Below are 21022 nucleotides of genomic sequence, written 5' to 3' on the forward strand. Positions count from 1 at the left end.
AGCACATAGGTTGTTGGAACGGACGCAAACGAGCACATCATCATCATCATCATCAGCATCATCTGGCCGATTGCGCCCACACACACACACACACACACACACACACACACACACACACACACACACACACACACACACACACACACACACACACCGCCGTCCAGCGTCAGTCCACCTGCGTGCCAGACAGCTCGGCCGCAGCCAGCGTCATGGTTCAGGGCTCCTACTGCGACATCATCGTCGTCAAACACGAGCCCGGGGACACAGCTGTCCGCCGCGGAGAGACAGCAGCTCTTCATCCCAATTAAAACCAAGTCATTTTTAATTTGTCTTGCGTGTCAGAAAACACAGCTCAACCGGTATGTCGTGAGTGTAAGTACGGGACGACCGCGTGATCCTTTTTAACATCGGCGCAGCATCTGACAAAATTCCAACGTAATTAGAACATTTTTACATTTACGTGTTCAGTTAGAACTTCTCACCAGTCACTTGTTGCAGATGTCTTTACGTATCTGTGCTAACAGCAGACACAGAGGAGAACTCGCTGCAAACTCCTTTCCATTATACCATTGAATTTGAATAAGAACTTTTTTTTTTATCAATATGTTTCAAGGACAACGGAGGACAAAAGTCTATTTTTATTTTTTTTTATTTTTTTTTTAAATTTCTGCCGATGTGACTCATTGTACTTCAGAGTTCTTGGAATAAGAAGCATGCATCTAATAATGTAGTGTTTACTTCGGTTGCCTGGCTGGAGGATGGTACTGTCAAAGCTTGTTAGGTTTACTGACATTTTCTAAGGACTTAATTGCTAAAATATCCTCATGAACAAAAGATAATGTTGATAAATTATCATACACAGTACTGTACATGTGGCAAAATGATGACAAAACCACTAAATGAGATATTCATTTGAAAATGAATCGTGAAAACCCTAAAAGAAATGTGTGTAATAAACGATAGTAGGAAAGTTAAGAAAAAGAAGCAATTCACGATCATTTTTGGAATTGAAACATCAATTATAATCTCTGCTGATTGATTATTCATTTGATCTTTGCTAAATCCCAAAATGAGATCCTCATAGGTCTTGTTTATACTTATCAATAGTCCAAAAACTAAAAATGAGTTTGTGATCACAAGAATTTCCATAAGAGAAGCCGAAGCCAGAGACCGTTTCGCTTTGTTTCATAAATAAATGTTTTAGTCTGTATTATTTTGTGTGATATCGATGAGTCCAACTTGAAACATTGATTGAAAAATCTGACATCTACAGTTAAAGTCTCGCTTCTGCAAGGATTTTGTTGACTGCTTGCTTCAACAACAACAACAAAAATGCAATTGGTGCGTCTGTGTTTGTCCTGTGGTTTAAGATTCAGGAGGAATTAACATCAGAGATAACTGTAGGAAGGCGTTTGTTGACAGGTGGTGTTGACAGCTGAGTGGAGAATTGCATTTAGTGTGTGTGTGTGTGTGTGTGTGTGTGTGTGTGTGTGTGCGTGCGTGTGCATGTGTGTGTGACTGATGAGAAACCAGCAAAGACGTGTCCTGACGGGGTTGTGATGAGTTTTCAAGGATCAAGCCAAATCATGTTTCTTCACATATTACATCATCCAAACCAGATTTGGCTCGATGCCACCGCCCGACTGACGTGGTCGTCCTAAACAGCTCAGCGGTTTGCAGCGTGCCTCGGATGCTCCTTGTTGAACGCCGGGACGGCTTCCCGCCTCAGTAATCAGCCCCTCCATTTTTGGCTGCTTGTCTGGGAGGAGATTATAACAGAGCAGCCCCCTTCCCCCCCGCTCCCCCTTTCGCCGCCATCGTTTTCCGGTGGCTCTTGAGGCTTCTCTCGGGCCGACATGACGTTGATTTGCCCCCGCGGAAAAGGATCGCATCGCCGAGTTGGGAGGGGCGCAGCCGCGCAGCAGCTGCGGACTCGCGCAAAGTCACGGTTATCATTTTACCTCTGGATGCGTCACTGTAGCGTCTTCTCATCATTTTCAACGCATAAAATATGTGAGAATAGACGTCGACGTGACAAGTAACGGGTTCAACTTGCGGCGAACTGCGTTGTGATGAAATACGACTCGGTAAAGTGCATGAAAGTGTCAGAATGTTTCAGGCAAAACAAAATGCTCTCTCGTCGGTCCGGTACGCCCCCGCCCCTCCTGGGAAATACAACGCCAACACATACTGTAAATTGCCCTTTACAACGTGTGTTTGTGTAATAAGCATGTCGACTGAAGTTCCTTAAAATTCCTTTGGCATAAAGAAATAAAGGCCAAGATGTGCGCCTGCTGTTTAAAATGTGTGCGCCGCGCTAGCAGACTAGCCCGGAGCAGAGCGTGAGGAGGAATTCCCTCTGAACAACCACAGCTCCAGAGGACGGGTGCCAAGAGAGCCTGCGGGCACAATTAGCCAACAAAAGGCCGGGCCTCCTCTTCCTCCTCCTCCTCCTCTTCCTCCTCCTCCTCCGCGCCGGCCCAGCCCTCGTAGATTCCCCCTACAAACGCAGCAGGGGCGACTTTTAATCTCCTGCCCTCCTCACTTACGACTCTCAGCCTCACCTCTCCCGTAAATTCCAGGGTTCGTCCCTCCTGGAGGCTCTGGCATCTGTTTTGCGTGTACCTGCAGCGCGCTGCCCTGCAACGGATCGGCCCGCATGAAGAGGAGCGCTGGCTCGGCTTCAACCGCCGGGTCATATAAGTTGACTTCCTGTTGTCTTGGAGCATTTAAATTCACATCAAAACACTTTTTTTTTGGGGGGGGGGGGGGGATGCAATTAAGGCAGAATCTGCACTGGGTTAGAGTAAAGACTTTTTACTACTGCCATTGAACGCATCAGGGCTTCAACATACCTTCATCTGCCATCAGACAACAGAAAATAACGTATTATAGCTCCAGTTTTTTACATATCACTTAATGGATTTGTCTTCATTTGACGTGCCATCAAGGACTATATATAATACATCATATTTTTTGCACAGACTTTGCACTCTAATGTATTTGAACTACTGTATTAATTATGTATCGCTATTCACTATATATTTGTCATCTATTCTCCTGGTGCAGACGTGAGTGCGTTTGCCGTTACAGTTTCCCCTCTGCGGATGAATAAAGTATTTCTGATTCTGACTAACGTATTACAATGTTCTTATAAAGATAAGTCTGATTATTTCCTGTATTTTTCTCATTGTCCTGCAGCTGAAAGTATTTCCCAACAGATGCTTTATTTTCGCCTGTTTGAGTAACATTAGGTTTTAAAAAAAAAAAAAAAAAAAAAATCTGCCGGTTATAGGAAATGATTTGACCAGTCACACCGTTTCCTGGGGATTGTGAGAGTAATATTGTCTGTCGCTCGGATGAAACCGTCAAGCAGCGTGTTTGTTGCTTTCCTCACAGTATTTACAGTAACGTCACGCAGATGTGACCGACGCAAAACGTGTACAACGTTAATCTCGTAAGTAAAGCATATAACAGAAAGTTAGATTTCTCAACAGTGTTTTACAAAATGGTAGAAAAGGATTTGTGTCCTTAAATGTAAATACCAACTTGTGTTGCTTCATAATCGTGTTTGTTTCCTGCTACTCACTAAAATACCAACGGCCTGCTGCTTTTAAATGGAGATCAGAGCTGATGAGCATCATTTAACTTTTACCATTACTAAATATATATATATAGCTACACTGCACTACACTGTTTGTGCAAAAACCCCAAAAAGGGAAAAACCTGAGCTCTGGACTTTAATCGTTTTTCTTTTGCACAAATTCTGGGTTATAACATTTTTCTTCCCTTATTGTCATCTCTAACCGAGTGAAGAGGATCCGCGGGCCTTCATGGAGAACTCTGTGGGCTTCATTTACTCAGACCAGTTTTGTTCTGCGCGCTCCTGGTAGGAACGAGCTGTGTTTTCCCCGCCGTGTTCAGCTGTAATGGCGCCGGTAAGAAAGCTGGTAAATCATATTAAATGTGGGCGAATGCAAATGCGTACGGGGCCTTCATCTGAACCTTTGCTCCGGGCATTCAGGCCACCGCCTGAATTTACTTCGCACAGATGTTTTTTCTCTTTAAGGACGGTCGTGGGATCAAAAGGGGGGGAGGGGGGGGGGTTGATTCAAAGCGGAGGGTCAGCCGGTGTTTGATTTATGGCCCAAACTGATATTTTTGTGGTTCCGCTGATAGAAATCTCGGGAACATCTTCACTTAACGTTTACTCTGCTGAAACGCCTCTGTTGCTCTTTGTCAAACAGCTGCTCGCTCGCTCGTCCTCAAACTGATGCAAAACCACAATCGCTGCAAAGGAGACGCCGCCGCCTGCCATCTTTTTTTTTTTTTTTTTTTTTTTTTTTTTTTTTTTTTTTTTGCCGATAGCTCGTTTCAGACGAAGGTTTGAGTTTATCAGGAAGAAAGAGTTTGTCGTCTGGTGTTTACTGACAGTACATCAAGTGTTGAGCGGAGCAGATGTTGCCTTGCTTGTGGGTTTGTGACATGTAAACTCAACTGACTGACAGATATTCCCCTCATGTATATGTTGGGCAGTGATGAAAGGACCGAGTCTAAGTAAGAGACACGCGCACGCACACACACACACACACACACACACACACACACACACACACACACACACACACACACACACGCCGGAGATGAGTGAGTGATGAGATGTATGTGATACTATTCTAACCGGTTCTGACTTCCTGCTCGCAAGTCGTCAGCTTCCTCTTTTCTGAAGAACGTTATCATGCACTTTTTTTTTTCTTTTTTTTTTTTGCATGCACTGGTCTTACAGTTCTCTTGGTTTTCCAATTAAGCACTGTTTGTGTGTATTTCTTTATTCAAATATTGATTGTGAAGGACAAATAACCTCAAGAACCAGACTCGGAAACGCTGACTGATCATACATGTACCCGTGTTGTACAGGTGCTTTATGAATGCTGAACTGAGGAAGTCGGTTTGTGTGCGTCTGAGCTGTTCGTTTTCATGCACTGCATAATCATATGCATGACCTTAACCAACTGATTTCCTGTCATGTAACTGCTTCTCCGATGTTCCAGCGTAGATTGTGTGGTTAGATTCGGTTTCTAACATCTATTTATATGTTGGAAATAAAGCAGTTGCGTTCGTACATCTGGCCACGAGGGACGCAAGGACTAAAGAAGTTCTAATGGAGTTACACAAATTGAAATTTGGTCTCCAGAGGAGACCGTGTTGATGCGCAGGACTTTGCTTTTGTCCGTTGGCGTGTCCTTACATGCTTCCTCTGTGATGTGTTGCAGCCTGTGCACACATCTGACTCACGCTTCCCAAAACCCGAAGCATAAAAGGGAACGCCAGCAAATGCACACGCATATCTCCTCATAGCACCGATAGTTTGTGCGTTTCTATTTTTTTAGTTTAGGACAATTTAAACACGTCACACAAACATGTGAGATGTTTTCATTCTCATCCTTTTTAGTCCACTGCGTAGCAACCAGGTATTTTTCGTTCGTGTGTTCGTCTCCCTTCTCACCTTGAAACAAGGTGAAGAGGCTTTGAAGTTAAAAGAAAGCAACGGAGTTTTAAGGTGAAGTGGCAGCTTTCATGGTTAACCTCCGTCTCTAAAATGTTTATGTCGCAGCAGTTTAACGGCTCAGTCTTTTCTTTCAGCCCTTCAGTCACACATCAGAACATTCTTTTGTTTCATTTGAGGTTTTTGCAGAAAGAACTACTTCCTTTTATCAGGATTTTTTTTTGTGTGTGTTGTAAACGTAACGTACAGCAGTCTGTCCCTGCTTGTTGTCCCCGCATACTTGACTTTTCACTGACTTGTGATTGTCAGACACTTAAAGCGGATTTGCTTTTGGTTTCACGACAGAACAGCCTTCGGTGACTGCTAATGAACCTGTCTGTGAAAGACCATCGGCGCATGAAGTATGTAAAGGCCTTTAATCAGCTCTGTCTAACAATTCTGCATGTGTGTGTAGCCCATTATAACAGACGGAGACGGAGAGTATTAAGTCAAAGAAAGCAAACAGAGCAGTCTGGGGTACAGCTCATTTCGCTTCTATCTGCCCCAACAAAACATCACAAATTCAACCAGATATCAGGAATATACACTGTGTACACAATTATTAGGCAAGTGAGTATTTTGACCGTATCATCGTTTTGACGCATATTTTCCAACTCCAAGCTGTATAAACTTGAATGCCTAATGGATTTAAGCATATCAGGTGATGTGTGTTTGTGTAATGAGGGAGGGTGTAGCCTAAGGAGATCAACACCCTATATCAAGGTGTGCATAATTATTAGGCAGCTTCTTTTCCTCAAGCAAACTGGGCCAAAAAAAGAGATTTAACTGACTCTGAAAAGTCAAAAAAAAAAAAAAAAAAAAGTATTTCAGAGGGATGCAGCACTCTTGAAATTGCTAAGATATCGGGGCGTGATCACAGAACCGTCAAAAGTTTTGTTGCAAATAGTCAACGGGGTCGCAAGAAACGTGTTTGAGGGGGGGAAAAAAGACGCAAATTAACTGCCAAAGATTTGAGAAGAATCAAACGTGAAGCTACCAGGAACTCGTTATCCTCCGGTGATGTCATATTCCAGAGCTGCAATCTACCTGGAGCGCCCAGAAGTACAAAGTGTTCAGTGCTCAGAGACACGGCCGAGGTAAGGAAGGCTGAAACACGACCACCACTGAACAAGACGCATAAGTTGAAACGTCAAGACTCGGCCAAGAAATATCTGAAGACAGATTTTTCAAAGGTTTTATGGACCGATGAGATGAGAGTGACTCGTGCTCCATCGCATGCATCGAGGCTAGCCAGTAAAGGCCTTAAAGATGGAAGAACAATGACATGACCCCCCCCCCCCCCTTCCTCATCTGACCTAAACCCTATTGAGAACTCGTGGGCCCTTCTTAAACGGGAGATTTACGGTGACAATTTTGAGTTGTTTGTTTATTATTCTCACTTTGATGGGAACATTTTTGTTTTTCATTTAGTTGCATACGAATTCTGCACACTAAGTTCGTGCACACAGAGATATTCTCCTAAGAAAGCCAAAACCTCACTTTTACTTTGACTTAAATAGTCCGGTTCGAGGTTTATTGGCATTTTGGATTGACCGAGAGCACTGTAGTTGTCCAATAATAAAATGAATCCTCAAAAAATACAACTCGCCTAATAATTGTACACACGGTGTATGGTCTGAAAAGATGCACAAGGTTATTCACTTCCAGAAAATCAAAACAATGCTTTCTTTTCCTGGTTATTGAGCATACTACATGAGTTGGATGCCGCTTATTTGGATGCTTAAATTTAGAACAAAGCCCTTCTTTTTTTTTTTTCTTTTTTTCGGTCGCGGAGTGAAACTTGATGTCTCACGACAGAGAAGCGGTCCTGCTGTATTTTCATCGATCTGCCAAAGCCACTAACATGGGTAACGTGCGTTCCCCTCCAATCCTTCTAAATCTCTTCCTGCATCTGTCAGTGCCAAACAGCTCAATACAAGCAGAGCACATGAATCTTCATGATGCTGCTCCTGATCACAGCACTCGGAGTAAAGACGCAGCACAGCAGCCACAGGAAGCTGGCGTGATGTGCCACATAAATAAATGAACACAAGAGCAGAACAGAGAACCCTCCAGGATACAGAAATAAAAAAGATTTGGCTTTGTTCGATGCTTTTCTTAACATCTGTGTCCTCACCGAGATGCGTTTCTTAAAGAATTTGTTTAATTTATTTTGCCCACTTTGAAGTTTGATGGTATTTTTTGCCGTATTATTCCCTTGAAGTTTTCTCTTTTTTGCTTATGATACTGCGGCTGTTGCTGTTAGCAGTAATAGCGATAAAAAAAATAATTAGAAGAAAATGAACAGTAATAAGAATATGAAGCCGTTTTCAGACGTTAATTGCACAGCATTGCATGTATCTGGTAAAGTGATGACTTTAAGTTTGAATTTAGACAAGGCAGACATTAATGAAAAGATCTGCAGTGCTTGTGTAAAACATAAATGATCTTTGAAGCCTTCTATTACATAATAACCATTGTGAGCATTATCCCTAAATACAATTTCTCATCAGTTTAATTATTTCTGATGTGAAATAAAGAATAGCTACTAATTTACTGCTATTTTATGAGCACGAGCAGAATCATAAACGTGGACTCAGATTTGCTCACGTGCCGCATGAATTTACAGACCTGTTTGTGGATATTCAGTTTCATCCATGCGAATGAAGTGGGAAACGCTTTTCTGATTTTTGTTGGAGCTTAAAAAAAAATTACTTGATTAATCAAAGTTAATCGGTGGAAAATTTAATCGGCTATTTTTACCACTTATTTTTTTTATCATAGCCGAGAGATATATGCGTGTAAAAAAAAATAATAAAAAAAATAAATAAATAACTTGAGTTGGACCCTAACACAAGCTATGATGGAAGAAGCCTGTCTGCCTCGGGTTGCTGAGCCGTGAGCGCGACTCTGTTTATTGAGTTTATTTAGCGGCACGTGTAAAATGACTAAACACAAGGTGGACGAAATGGTACAGACGTTACAGGTGAGGTCAAAGACACTCTGCAAGGACAAAATAATACTATTCCATTCGACTTCTTCCCTTGTGCTCGTCCTCTGCTGTGAGGGATACGTTTAATGCAGCAGCTGCATCGCAGGGATGTGATCCACTTGTGTGTGTTGTGTAGGAAGATGACGGGGGAAATTTCGGTTTACATAACCGCCCTAACAATGAAGCCCACCCAGTAATACTGGAGCAGCAGAAGATACTCCAGTAGCAGCATGTCGCGGAAGTGTTCCCATATGGCATCAAAGTCAGACGACGGAACTGATTTAGATCTTTTTGTTTTTCGATGTTTGAGGGGAATAAATACCACTGGGGAGTTTTGTTTGACGAAGTTTCTTCGGCTGACTTGTCATAAATCAAAAACTCCCCCCCCACAAAAAATGTTCTGTTTTCCTTTTTAGAATTCCTCCTAAAAAAAAAAAAAGACCTACTGTCAACTCACCTGACACGCATTTTTTAACAAGAGATAGTTGCAAAACTGCATTTTATGGAGATATATCTGAACATAAATGTTTTGTTCTGGTTGTGTAATACATGTACGTTATCGCCACGGGCAATGTCAGGATTTACCAGCTAAAATGAAGAATGTTCAGGCATTTACTTGTGAAAAGAAAGCTTTTTTTTCCCCCTCTAACTATTATAATTATTATTATTATTATCATCATCCAAAAGACAGGCCATAAGTAAGGCTGCACGTTGAAGGTTGTGCATTGGGCTAATAAATTATTCCATTTAAGTTCAGTTTTGAAAAATCTGTTAACAAGATGTAGAGTTAGAAAGAGACTTTAACGTACAACCTTCAGCACAGCAAACATAAAGAAGCAGTATAAAAAAAATACTTGTCAAATAGTTCTGTGTGGCGTCTGCACGTCCTTCCTGCGCCCGCGACGGTTTTCTACGAGGGAATTCCAGAAACTTGCGCAGTCAAATTTGACATTGAGTTTATGGGAAATCGAAAGAAGTCACGAGAAGGTTTAGTTCACCACTAAACCTTCTCACCAGATTTGGCTCCCTGCGACCTGCGACGTGGGCGAGAGTCTCATAAGTTTTCATTGGCTTTGAGCAGCTGTGTGTGTGTCATGATGGAGAACCCTGTTGCCATGGCGCCAACAGTTGAGGCGGTTCGCAAGCGAATGTCTGTCCCCCCCCTCGAGACGCCTTAAGAAGTTCCCAGTAGAACTCGGTGTCGACAGTCTGACCCCGGGGGACGAATTCACAAAAAAAAAAACCCCGGCTGGTGTCTCCTGACCTGACGCGCCGCCTTCTTCTTCGGTCTCGGACGGTGACGCTCCGTCGCTCTTGAAACGTGAACGTCACCCCGAACGCCGCCCCCCCCCCCCCCCCCCCCCGTCGTTTCGTCGCCGTGGACTTTCTGAAGCATTTCAAAGGGTCTCCGTTGACCGTTTCCAGAGTTTGGAAGAGAATTCGATGTGTGCTTTCTGCTCATTCTCACGTACCGCTGGTCACAAAAACACGTGTGACTCGGGTGCTGACGTAGACCGAGCGGCGTAACCTGGAATACTTACTCGCAAAACGTATTCTTTCTTTCATCTCCGTGACCATCACTGTGCTGCGCTGCAGAAACGTTCTCCAGACTTTTTGCTCGCACCTCATACAATAAACAAGGCAATTATTTTGGGGGCGGGGAGGGGGGGGGGGGGGGGGTAAATGAATCCCTGGTTCTTTAACACATTAGTTTGTTTATTTATTTATTTTTACTTTATGGGCCTCATCCCACGAGTGAAAGAACATTTTGTTTCATTCAAATTGTATACTGTGTTTGATTGCAAGGTTTTTGTCACTTTGAAAGAATCCTTTCAGGAAAATAAATATCGGACATCTTGACTTCTCTCGCATCGTTTCAGTTTGACATGTGAAATAAAAGGGATTCAATTCTTATTGAATTCATTTTACGTCGTGTCTGGCACACTGAGTGTTTGTACTCGTGCAGACATGTGTTATTTCTTTCCCAGCATGTGTCCCTTTGCCTGGGATGGCTGTGATTTTTTTTTTTTTTTGTAATTTTTTTTTAGGAGTCAAATCGGGGGAAGCGCCCGCGAGACGTGCCTTTGCTCTTCGGTTATGAGATCAGCATGTCAACATATTGGCTTAATTTTTCAAGAAAAGCCTCAGTGAAGTGCGGTATCATGGCAGGCCCTGCCCCTCCCTCCCTCTTTACGATCCCACAATGTCTCAATAACCTTCAAAGTATCCCCGCTCCGTATCTGCCTCTGCTTTCTGTGCGATCCACATGCTGCACACATCCACGGGGCCGCGTGACAAACGCTCTGAATCGTTGTACTCTGAATTCCCTCTCCGTGCGTTTGTAGTGGAGCTCTTCGCCAGATTAAGTTTAATTCCAAAATGAGATATCCACCATTTAAAAAAAAAAAAAAAAAACCTTCACCATTGCAAAACGATTGCTTGCCTCGAAGCAAAACTGACTGTGGATTATCATTGAATGTGTTGGTAAAGTCGAAACGTTTGCTGATGAAAAGACTGCGTGTTGCATATTTTGCTGCCTGTTAAAAAAATATATATATATATATATATATTATATAATATATATTTCTAAGGAGCGAAGCCCTCGCATTTTTTTTTTTTTTTTCTCACTGTGTTTTTCCTGAAGGGGATTCTTCTTGTTGCCTTGTGGTTGAACTACACGGTCACAGAGTTTCACTCAGAGGAGGGAAACTCTCCGTCCATCATCACAGCCTCATGCTGACTTCAGATGGAACTCATGAGCTCGTAGGTTGTGACGTGGGGAAGTCGTGTATCTCATGTCGTTTTTAATCACATTTTTGGGGTTAGAGATGGTGATATTAGCAGTTTTGTTTTTCCATTTCTGAAAACAAAAGAAAAACACGTCTCAACTCATAAACTTGGGACTTTCAGAAGATTCTGAGGTCACAAGATGGGATCGTTTATTTGGCCTTTTTCTTTTTTTTTTTTTTTTTTTTGTAAAAACGCCACATTTGAAAGCTGCAGCCCAATAATTTGAACAAGTTACACCATTAATCAACATCAGCAGCGGAAAAATATTGGAAAAAATGTCCTTACACGTTTGTGTTAATAGATTAATGACCTGTCCGGGGTTTACATCGCCTTCTCCCAAAGTCAGCGGGGAAGGGCTTCAGCTTGACGGGTAAAGCTGGTATAGATAACAGATGTTTAATATTTGATGAAGCCATGATGACTCTTCAACATCTGCCACTGAAAATGTTGCTATGTATTGCAAACCTCGTCTTCTTGCATTTCCCCTCGCTGGTGTCAGTAGTAGAACTTTAAACTAATTATTTGATGGAAAACTAGCAAAAATAAGCATTTCAAAGAAGTCCATTTGAAATCTATGAAATTCTTTTGAGGGATTTTTTTTTTTGAGAGTTTAATTAGGTGATTAGTCCAAACATAATAAAAATGTGTTATTCAAAGATAAAAAGTAATCCTTATTTGTAGCCCTGCAGTCGCAACCCCCCACTGACACCAGTCATATATTTATGTTTCATCTGTGCAGCATCTCATATTCATGACTCCTTTTGTCGACTAGATTTTATTCTCGCAAAATGAACAGCAATACACCTACAATATGTACTCAAGAGTGACTTAGAATGTAGACGTACCGATGTAAATGTACATGTGACTACCAGCAACAGGTGACGAGATCTATATGGCAGCCCAAAAACACATTTCTTGGTCATCCATGGCATTTTAATGAGAAATCACTCTGCTGCATTTTTCAGGCTGCACATTATTGATGCCTGCTGTAATACCGACAACAACATGATGCGATTTTAGCAGAAAATGTAATTCATTAGTCAGTGCTGAAGGAAAAGGGTGACACTATTCTACATATATTTTCTTGTTATTGTCAACTAATTCCATTACAAGACAAAACAAAAACCCAAGTGTCTCTCAAGGTTTCTCAACCCGGTTTGTGGCTCTCATCCGGGAGCTCATTAGTTCCTACTTAAGACTCCAATCTTGAAAAGCAGTCAACAATTATAGATTTTCATGTTTAGAAGAAAAAGCTCACATTATTTCCCAAAACAACGCAGGGCGCTGTTCTTCCTAGAAAGTATGTTAAAAAGGAAATAAATAGTGCATTTGATGAAGATGGTTTTAATGGTTCAGATTAAACAACAGAGTGTGTGAGATTAAGTTAAAGTAAACTTACATGTCACAACCGTCAGACTCGCTGATGTGTTTTCAGTGGCACAGAGGAGTTAGTTATATTCCTATTAGACTTCACCTGTTTAGATCGATTTGTTGACAAGGAGACGCATATATAATATATTTAAGACTTATCCGTTAATAAATGCGCACAGTTTCAGAAACACAGGCACTTCCTGAAAGGTTTTTCTACGCGTGTTCGGTGATCCGCCAGATTTTTTTTTAATGCGACAGGTTTCTTCCACTTACCCTCCATCCCAAAATAACTAACACAGGTCTGATTGTATTTGTATTTATAGCCATTTCTCACAATTACGGTGTAAAAATAATAACATGACTGTTCCCTGCTGGGCCGGTTACTGAGTCACCTCGCTGATTAGTGTCTTTTTTTTTTTTTTTTCCCCCCTCTGTTTTGCTCTCACAGAGGCGCCTCCCTCTGGGATGTCCAAGAATGGATACTTCTTTCAAGAAATGGGTGAGTCTGAGCAACCACTAAGACATTATGCACCGGGCACTCGGGGCTGTGTTTTAGATATTTAAGTGCATTTAACGGTGTGAGCAAATCCGCTTCGGCTTGTTTAGAGGCGGATAATCTGAGTGCAAAAGAAAGGAGGATGGTCGAAAATGGATGGTCCTCGGTGTGTTTTAGGCGTAACATTGACTAAGCAATCAGAAGTGTCATCTCACGTTCCCATTCGAAGCCAGGTTTGCTTGCTCCTGGACTGCTGTCATAATGGCGGATTTGCAAAGTCGTTGGAAAAGAACATTTCTCCGCAGAGGAAACTGATCTGCACATGTGCAGAGGGAGATGCACAAAAAAAAAACCACTCTTTCACATTTGTCATCATTTTATTTTTAATCTTGTGCATGTTTATGCGCTGCTGCATGTCCCTGCTTTCGTAACAAGCACAGTGTGCGTGCGTCGTGCACCCGCCTATGTAATAATAATAATATAATAATAATAAACTTGATTTGTATTGCAAACACAGCATAGAACACGGCAAAATAAATTATATGCAGTGTTTCACATTAAAAGAAAAAAACAGTTATAAAGGAACATTTAAAAATGTAGAAAAGAAATAAAATACATAAGAACAGATAATATGCATAAAGTTAGACACAAATGAAGGAACATATTACTGTTTTAGGGTTGCCAACCTTCAGCTACTGCACTGAAATTTTACTTTACCGAGCAATAAAATGCGCTTTCATTGCTCCTCGGCCACCTGTTGCTTTATTCCGGCAGCTGCCGTAATCTTAAGAGAGGTCATGTCCTATATAAAGTTGCGGGAACGCTTCCAAACGCACAATAAAGTCACTCCTGCAAATATCCTCCTGTGAGACTGCGAAACGGAGAAATATCCGCGATAAATAATTTGATGTCTCCGTGCGAAGGGATAATCCATCAATACGAGCAATTAATGACGTAACCGCTGCTGTGCCACATGCGTAAATGTGCTTCGCTTCGGCGACGCTGACGTGCATCCTGCTGCAGGTGAACTCGGAGGGAAACACTGCTAAAGACGGGTGAAAGCAACGAACACGACTCCAGCTCCTGAATTACGTTTCCCCCCCCCCCGTTATGGACTCGCGGGGAAGTTGCATTTTTAAGATGAGAATTTGAAGAGTCAGAGTGTGAGACACAAACCGCCATCCTCGGCTCCCGACGACGAGAAGCGAGGCGGAGAGACCGTTTTTCATTTGAACATCTTTTTGCCAGTCGCGTACAGTATATATCCAAAGTGTGAAGATGTGACTTAAAGATCGGAGCTGCAGCACACACACACACACACACACACACACACACACACACACACACACACACACACACACACACACACACACACACACACACACACACACACACACACACACACACACACACACACACACACACACTTTTTTTTTTTTTAAACTCTCCCCGCTCTCACACTCCACTGCATTTGGATATAAATAATGAACTTTGCTCCAGCTGTTATGAAAACGGCAGTTTCATTACCTCTAAGCCACGGAGAGGAACCCAATTAGTATGTGCAGCACAAGCAGTCAGGACAGAATATACTTGCACTGGATCTCCCCGTCTCCCCCAGCCAATTATTCCCCTCCTGGAACACACCGATTCACTTAGCAGATCCACAGCAGCCCCCCCCCCCCTCCGCTGCTGCTCGACACAACTGTCTTTATTAGGCAGCCTTCCGTCAAGATGTAAATGCAATTACATTACTGTTGGCGAGTGAGCATTACCCACCATTGACATCTTAGTGGTTCATTAGTAAAGGCTGCTCTGGAGGATGAACGCTCTTCGAATGCAACAAAAAGGGCTAGGAAACAGTGTTTATCTCTGCAGTGAGGACGTGGTCCTTTCTTTAGGGTGTTACCTGAGACATGTCTATAAGGAAGCAGTTGTGTGTCTCCTTTGAGTGAAACTTTTTTTTAAATTTTTTTAAAAAAAATTTATGATGCGAAGCTGCTCCTGTGCGTCTCAGAGGCAGCCGCTCGTCGTTTGAAGGCTGCACATCAATCACTCAAAGTGTTTCATATCAAACATTTCCTCGTCCCTCAGCGTCGTGTTCCTACTGCACGCTTGTAGTCACGGGTCACAGTTATGAAGGGGGCGGGGGGGGGAGATATACCTTCGGCTTGATTTGTTTGTGATTTTCAAAAAGGGATTGTGATATTTAACACAATCAATAGGAAGCACGATAGACTGTTTTCTGAACTTCTCGAGTGAAACCCTCATTTGGCTCTTCCCGCTCCAGCAGCTGCTGCTCCCTCCCAAGGTGATTTGAAAGTCAGAGCCCAGCCGGTGTAAGTCTGAGGCAGGCGAGGCGACGACACGGCCAGGTTCAAATAATGTCAAGTGCTCAGGGATGATCCCGACGCAAGACAAACTGAATAAACTAAAAAAAAAAAAAACCCAATGTGGGCCTCCTCGCGGAGAAGGTCAGCAGATAAAGAGCACGAGATATTGTTCTCGTCGCATCAAGCCAATCGCCGGGTGATATTTAGGAGCCCACCGGTTAGTGTAGGATTGGATTTTAAAGGGGGGGGGGGGAGGGAGAGGGGGGTTGCTGTGTCAGGAGGAGAGAATGGGATGAGTCATACAAACTGGCTGCGGGCTGCATCCTGTGATGCTTCCTACCGTACCGAATCCAGACCATTACACATCAAAAACCTGCAAAAACACCCTGCATTTACCTGCAAAAACACCCTGCATTTACCTGCAGCTCCATGAAATACCTGTTTAACCTCTTCAATATTTCTTACTTCTAGATATTTATGCATGACATTAATTAAGTCTAATTTAGCATAGTTGCAAACAAAAAGCCCTTTAGCTCTTCAGACAGGGTCCAGCTTTAGTCTAGGTTTTGACCTGATGGGAAACTCCTCAGAAACTGAATGTTTTGCTTCTATTCTGCTGTATAGTTTTAAATTGTATGTTAGACACCTAGAAAACACTTTTCTTCACAGATGGTTGTTTTTTCGAACAATTTGGACTTAAATTTTGGGAGTCGCCAGCTGTTTTTCGGCCGAGGATACCGGCAATAATTATATTGAGCTTGCTGCCCTGCCTGGTAGCCGCCGAGGTCCAGGAGGTGACCCTATGCTGTTGTGTCCCCAGAGCAGCGGGAGGCGGAGCAGGAGGAGGGCAGCGAGGGCCGAGAGGAGGGACAGGACTCGCCGATCGCCTGCGGAGATGACATCCACCTCTATGACAACCAGATCAGCCCTGGGCCAGGTCAGTACACGGAGACGGCATGGGACAGGGAGACGGAGAGGACAGCGGGGGTCGGAGTGAGCAGTGGGGACAAGGAGGGAGGAGAAAAGATGGAGGAAATGACTGAGAATGAAATATGTTAGGAAGGAGAGCCAAACAGAGGGAGAAATAGCTCCAGAGAAATGATTGAAAGAGCAGAAAAGCTGGTAGAAGGCCAAAGAGAGAAAGATGGTGGAACTGATGAAGACATGGAGAAACTTTTTCTGATTTTAAAAGTGTTTACGTTTTGCAGAATTGTTCATATTTTGCTGGTGAAATCCAAAAGCTGGGTCTCTTAATCTGAGATAATTAGTGAAAGAAAAAAGTCAAAGATTAATTTAACGCAATATCCTCGGTTGAGTTTGAAAAATACCGTCATTAAAATGTGCTGAACTCACAGAGAAATGCTGTTTATGTTTTGCGGCTCATTCCTTTACATTAGGTGTCCGTGTCACGACTCGCATCAGCATCACCGCCAGCAGCAACGAGCAGCTGTTTTCAGTAAAGAAAAAAAACTCTGATAAACTGATTATATGTCGCCTGTCCTGCACTGAACAGCGAAAAGGCCGACAGAGGGAATAATTAACCCTACAATCAAGAAATGGGCAGAAACCTGACTGTATGTGACTGTTTATAGGTCTGTTGGATGTCTTTATGAGCAACTATGTGTTATCATGTCGGCCATAAAAAAAAAATCAAATTCAAAGGTCGTATATATTAGATTTTGTTTACATTTTGTCTCCCAGTGACCACAGAAGTTTGTAGTTTTGAGAGATTTGACTGACAGCTGTGACACCAAAACAGCTGACCTCAAGTTCTGACTCATATCATTAAATCCTGAAAATACTGCACCTGACGCCTAAAGAACCTCTCGTGCAACATATCCAACATCTTTTTCTTTTCACATATAATAATGTGCCCATGTCTCTCGTGATAACTTTTCAAAACCTGCATGAATGCCGTGCTGTGCGTGCAGATGCCCTCCGCAACCTTCGACTTTTTCACATTTTAAGTGGGAATTTGTGTCACAGGCAGCTTGTACGGGTGAAAACAATACGTTTGCTGTTTGTTTCCCGTCAACAGTCTCCTCTGCTGTTCAACTGCGCGATCGATGCCAGCAGTTTGAATTTTTCCTCGAACTTCAGCCGTTTTGGAGATGTTTTAATATCATAACGTGAGGCTCGTTCTTCAAAGAGAGCGCACTGCTGCGGTCACGGTAGATCTCGGCATCGTTCAAGAAGAAAAAAAAAAAAAAATCCCCTACCCAAAAAAAACCTCAACAACTTGCACCTATTTCCTGTGTCGGTCTGCTGCAGTATTGAGTGCGTCCAGAGCCCGATGGCAGGTGTTGACTTGACGGACAGCCCCTCAGCTGCAGCTGCAGGTGCAGATGATTTTGACCCCACCACCAGAAACCCCATGGGTCAACAGGTTACCGTTGCCACGGTAACAGTCACAGGTGCACCACGGGGCGAGAAAGGAAAAGAGAGAGAGAGAGAGAGAGAGAGAGAAAGGCCTGCTCCCTGTGAATGTGACAGGTGACCATGTCACTCGGGCTGATTCTCCATTCATAGTAACACTTAAGGCATCTGACAAGGAAGCCGCAGTGGTTCGAAAGGCCGGGAACAAGTTTAGAGGAATAAAACAACGGTGGAAGAGTCCCCGCTTCGGTTTAGACAGCTGCTGCGGATGTCACGTCCAAAATAAAAGCGTTGAATATTTGGCATTATGTAACCTGTCAGAGCAGAATAGATTACATTCCCTGTGCACTACCGTGACCTTTGATATCTGTGCCGCTGAGAGGGGCATATCCACCTCTTTCTTTTGAAATCCAAATTTGCCCTGCAAGTCTTTCTTTTTTTCATTATGTCTCAGTCATCTTCACGTCTGTGTAATCAATCAGGCGTTTACAGATGTTAGCTCCGTGAACGTTATCGCTCACGTGCTTGTCTCTGAACTCGTGTTACTGTAAAACGCCACTGGAGGGCGCACCAGAGAACCAAGGATACCGTTATGTGATCAAATAAACACGGCGACAATGGAGGGGATCTGGTCTACAAAGCGCCGAGTGGCGGCAAGTAGAATAAAAATTATTTTTTTTAAATGATATAGTCGAGTTCAGTCACCACAGGCCGAGCAAAGGCAGATGAGTTGTACAAGTCTGATGGCGTCTGGTGAGGCCAGAGGGATAATTACTTTTAAGCATTCCTTTAGTTTTGCAGGTCTCTGACACTGTCGCATCTCCATCCTGCCCCCTGCACCTCCCCTCACCAGTCATGCGCATATTGCATCTCGTGTAGGCGGTCATTTCTGAGGACGATCGCAAGCAACGCTCCAAACAGACGCAGGATACGTGAGGCAGCCGTCGCGCACGCATGAACACGTAGTTTGAAGCAAGTGTATTTCCCGCCTCAATCGCAGCCGTGCTGTCTCGCAACAAATCCCTCCCAGAGGTCGCAGATTTACGCACACGTTCACTGACATCTTGGAAATCTCCAGTAACTGCAATAATAGTTCCTTTTAGTCACAGTGGCACAAATAATAACATGTCGCCTAGTCTGCGACAATAAAGTTTCAACTTTAGTTTCCAAAAAATGGAAACCATAAGAATGTCTCTTTTTGTCTAATCTGGTGATTTAAGCGCAAATTTAGAAACTTTAAACTTCTGCATCGCACCCATGAAATATCAAAAGTGATAGCTACCATGTTACTTACAGTATAACGAGGTCTTCGGAGGACGGTGGATGAATTGATTTCATCCCGGGGTATATAATTGCCTCATCGCCCGCTCTTAAACTCAATCAGCCCGGGTTGCAGTGAGGGCCGGCTGCAGTGATTCGCACCGCGCTCCTCTCCCTCCACGCAGCTGTAAAATGGTGAATTCTCACTGCTGTCATCAGACGAAATTCTCACCTGCAGGTGCAGAGTGTTCGTCATGCCCAACAGTGCCTGCTCACAGATTTCCAGAGCATTATTCACTGACAGCAGAGCTGAATGTTGATTAGTGTGTTTTGTTTTCAGTCCTGCCCCCCACCCCCTCCCGCCCCCCTCCCTTCCCATCGCCTCCCCCCGAAGTCTCATTGTCACATGCATTTGATCCCGCTATCATTAGTTGTTTTTGCGTGCCTTGTTTCTGCTTTTAATTTACGTCACAAATTATCATGTTACTTTTGTTATTCTGCATCAGCAGACCACTGCGGGACATCGTCCACCGTATCAAATCAATGCAAGGCTCCGAACGGGACTTTTTAATCACATCCTGTCTGGCTAAATAAGCAGTGGTTTGGAAAAAGCAAATAGCTCGTTGATTACATCGGACCGAGAGACAGCAGCTCCCACCTTAATCTAATTTCAAAAACATCTGTCTGTTATCATTAATTCATTTCTCACCCTATATTTAACAGTGGCTTTCTTTCATGAGAAAACAGAGTCATGCTTTTATAATTCGGCTCTCTTGCCTGCCCTGTTTTTTTCTGGGACACTATTCAGTCTTGACCCTTTGGGTTGTTACGCCTGTTGCATATTTAACTCCACTACAGCACCCTTCATGTATTTTTTTTTTTTAATAGCTTCCAACATTTAAATGGATTAAATGAATTACAGATGCTGAGAATACGTCACAGAAGTAAAAGCGGCAAAACATGTCACAAAGGACGACACAAACTCTTTCAGAATAACAGCAAAAAATATGACTGCTTGAATAAGATGAGACACAACCAACCCTACAAGATGGTCATTAATCAAGTCGGACATGAACGCAAGAAATAAAGATCTACAAGTTCATCGACATGAGTTACGTTCACCTTCGGTGGCTTCTGGTTTTGACTTCAGTTTGTCTCGAAACATGACTAACAAAGGACTAAATTCCAGAAGTTTTTAGTTGCCGTCATCATTCCTCCTCTCCTTACGACTGACGGGATCCCTACCTGTGACCTTTAGCAGTGACAGAGTAAAACCAAGAGGAGCTGCTCGGTCTTTCACTATTTTCCGAGAATTAGATCAAATGTCCCAATTCTCTCCGACTGTTTGTAGCGCCATGTAAATATCAGGTCGTCCAGTTCTTTGGTTTACGGCAAGACTAGTTGTCTGCCAAACTAATGGCCTTCCCATTAACGTCACACATCATGTGTGTTTTAATGCTAATTAGCAAAATGCTAAACTAAAACGGTGAAACAAACCTGCAGTTGTGAGTACATTAGCCGACTTTAGCGTTGAGCTACAGCCTCAAAGAGCCACTACCGTGACGAATGAGCGACGCAGAAATGCAAAATATTCACTGACGAAAAATATTCATATTGGCAAGTTGTTGGGAAAAACAAGTGTGCCGAAGAGTCGGTAACACATTCTGCTCAGTATTAGCGTTAAAGTGATCAAAAGCAGTGATTGATGGTGGCCGGTGTTCAAGTGAATGTCGCAGATTAAAAATTGACCAAAAAAGTATCGTTCGCTATCCACAGATTTGTTTGTTGTCTCCTTCTGTTATCCCGTCACTTTGACATGATCTTATTCATTCCTCTCTGTCTTTGCAGAACTTTGTCATAAA

At 43.0% G+C, this 21022-nt stretch overlaps 1 protein-coding gene across 4 annotated transcripts in view; it reads left to right on the forward strand.

Moving 5' to 3' along the window:
* Positions 1-21022, forward strand: part of slc4a11 (solute carrier family 4 member 11) — a 96472-nt gene that overhangs the window by 26924 nt on the left and 48526 nt on the right. For 3 of the 4 annotated variants that reach the window (XM_069719567.1, XM_069719569.1, XM_069719568.1), the window contains exons 2-3: positions 13147-13197; positions 16345-16461. In XM_069719567.1, coding sequence (XP_069575668.1) covers positions 13147-13197; positions 16345-16461 — 168 coding nt within the window. The remainder of the gene's footprint in view (positions 1-13146; positions 13198-16344; positions 16462-21022) is intronic. The other variant, XM_069719570.1, reaches the window with a different exon arrangement.

The sequence above is a fragment of the Brachyistius frenatus genome, unplaced genomic scaffold, assembly GCF_029030835.1.
Source record: "Brachyistius frenatus isolate BFR_SWC_R1_liver_20210118 unplaced genomic scaffold, ASM2903083v1 Contig_217, whole genome shotgun sequence".
Lineage (NCBI taxonomy): Eukaryota > Metazoa > Chordata > Actinopteri > Embiotocidae > Brachyistius > Brachyistius frenatus.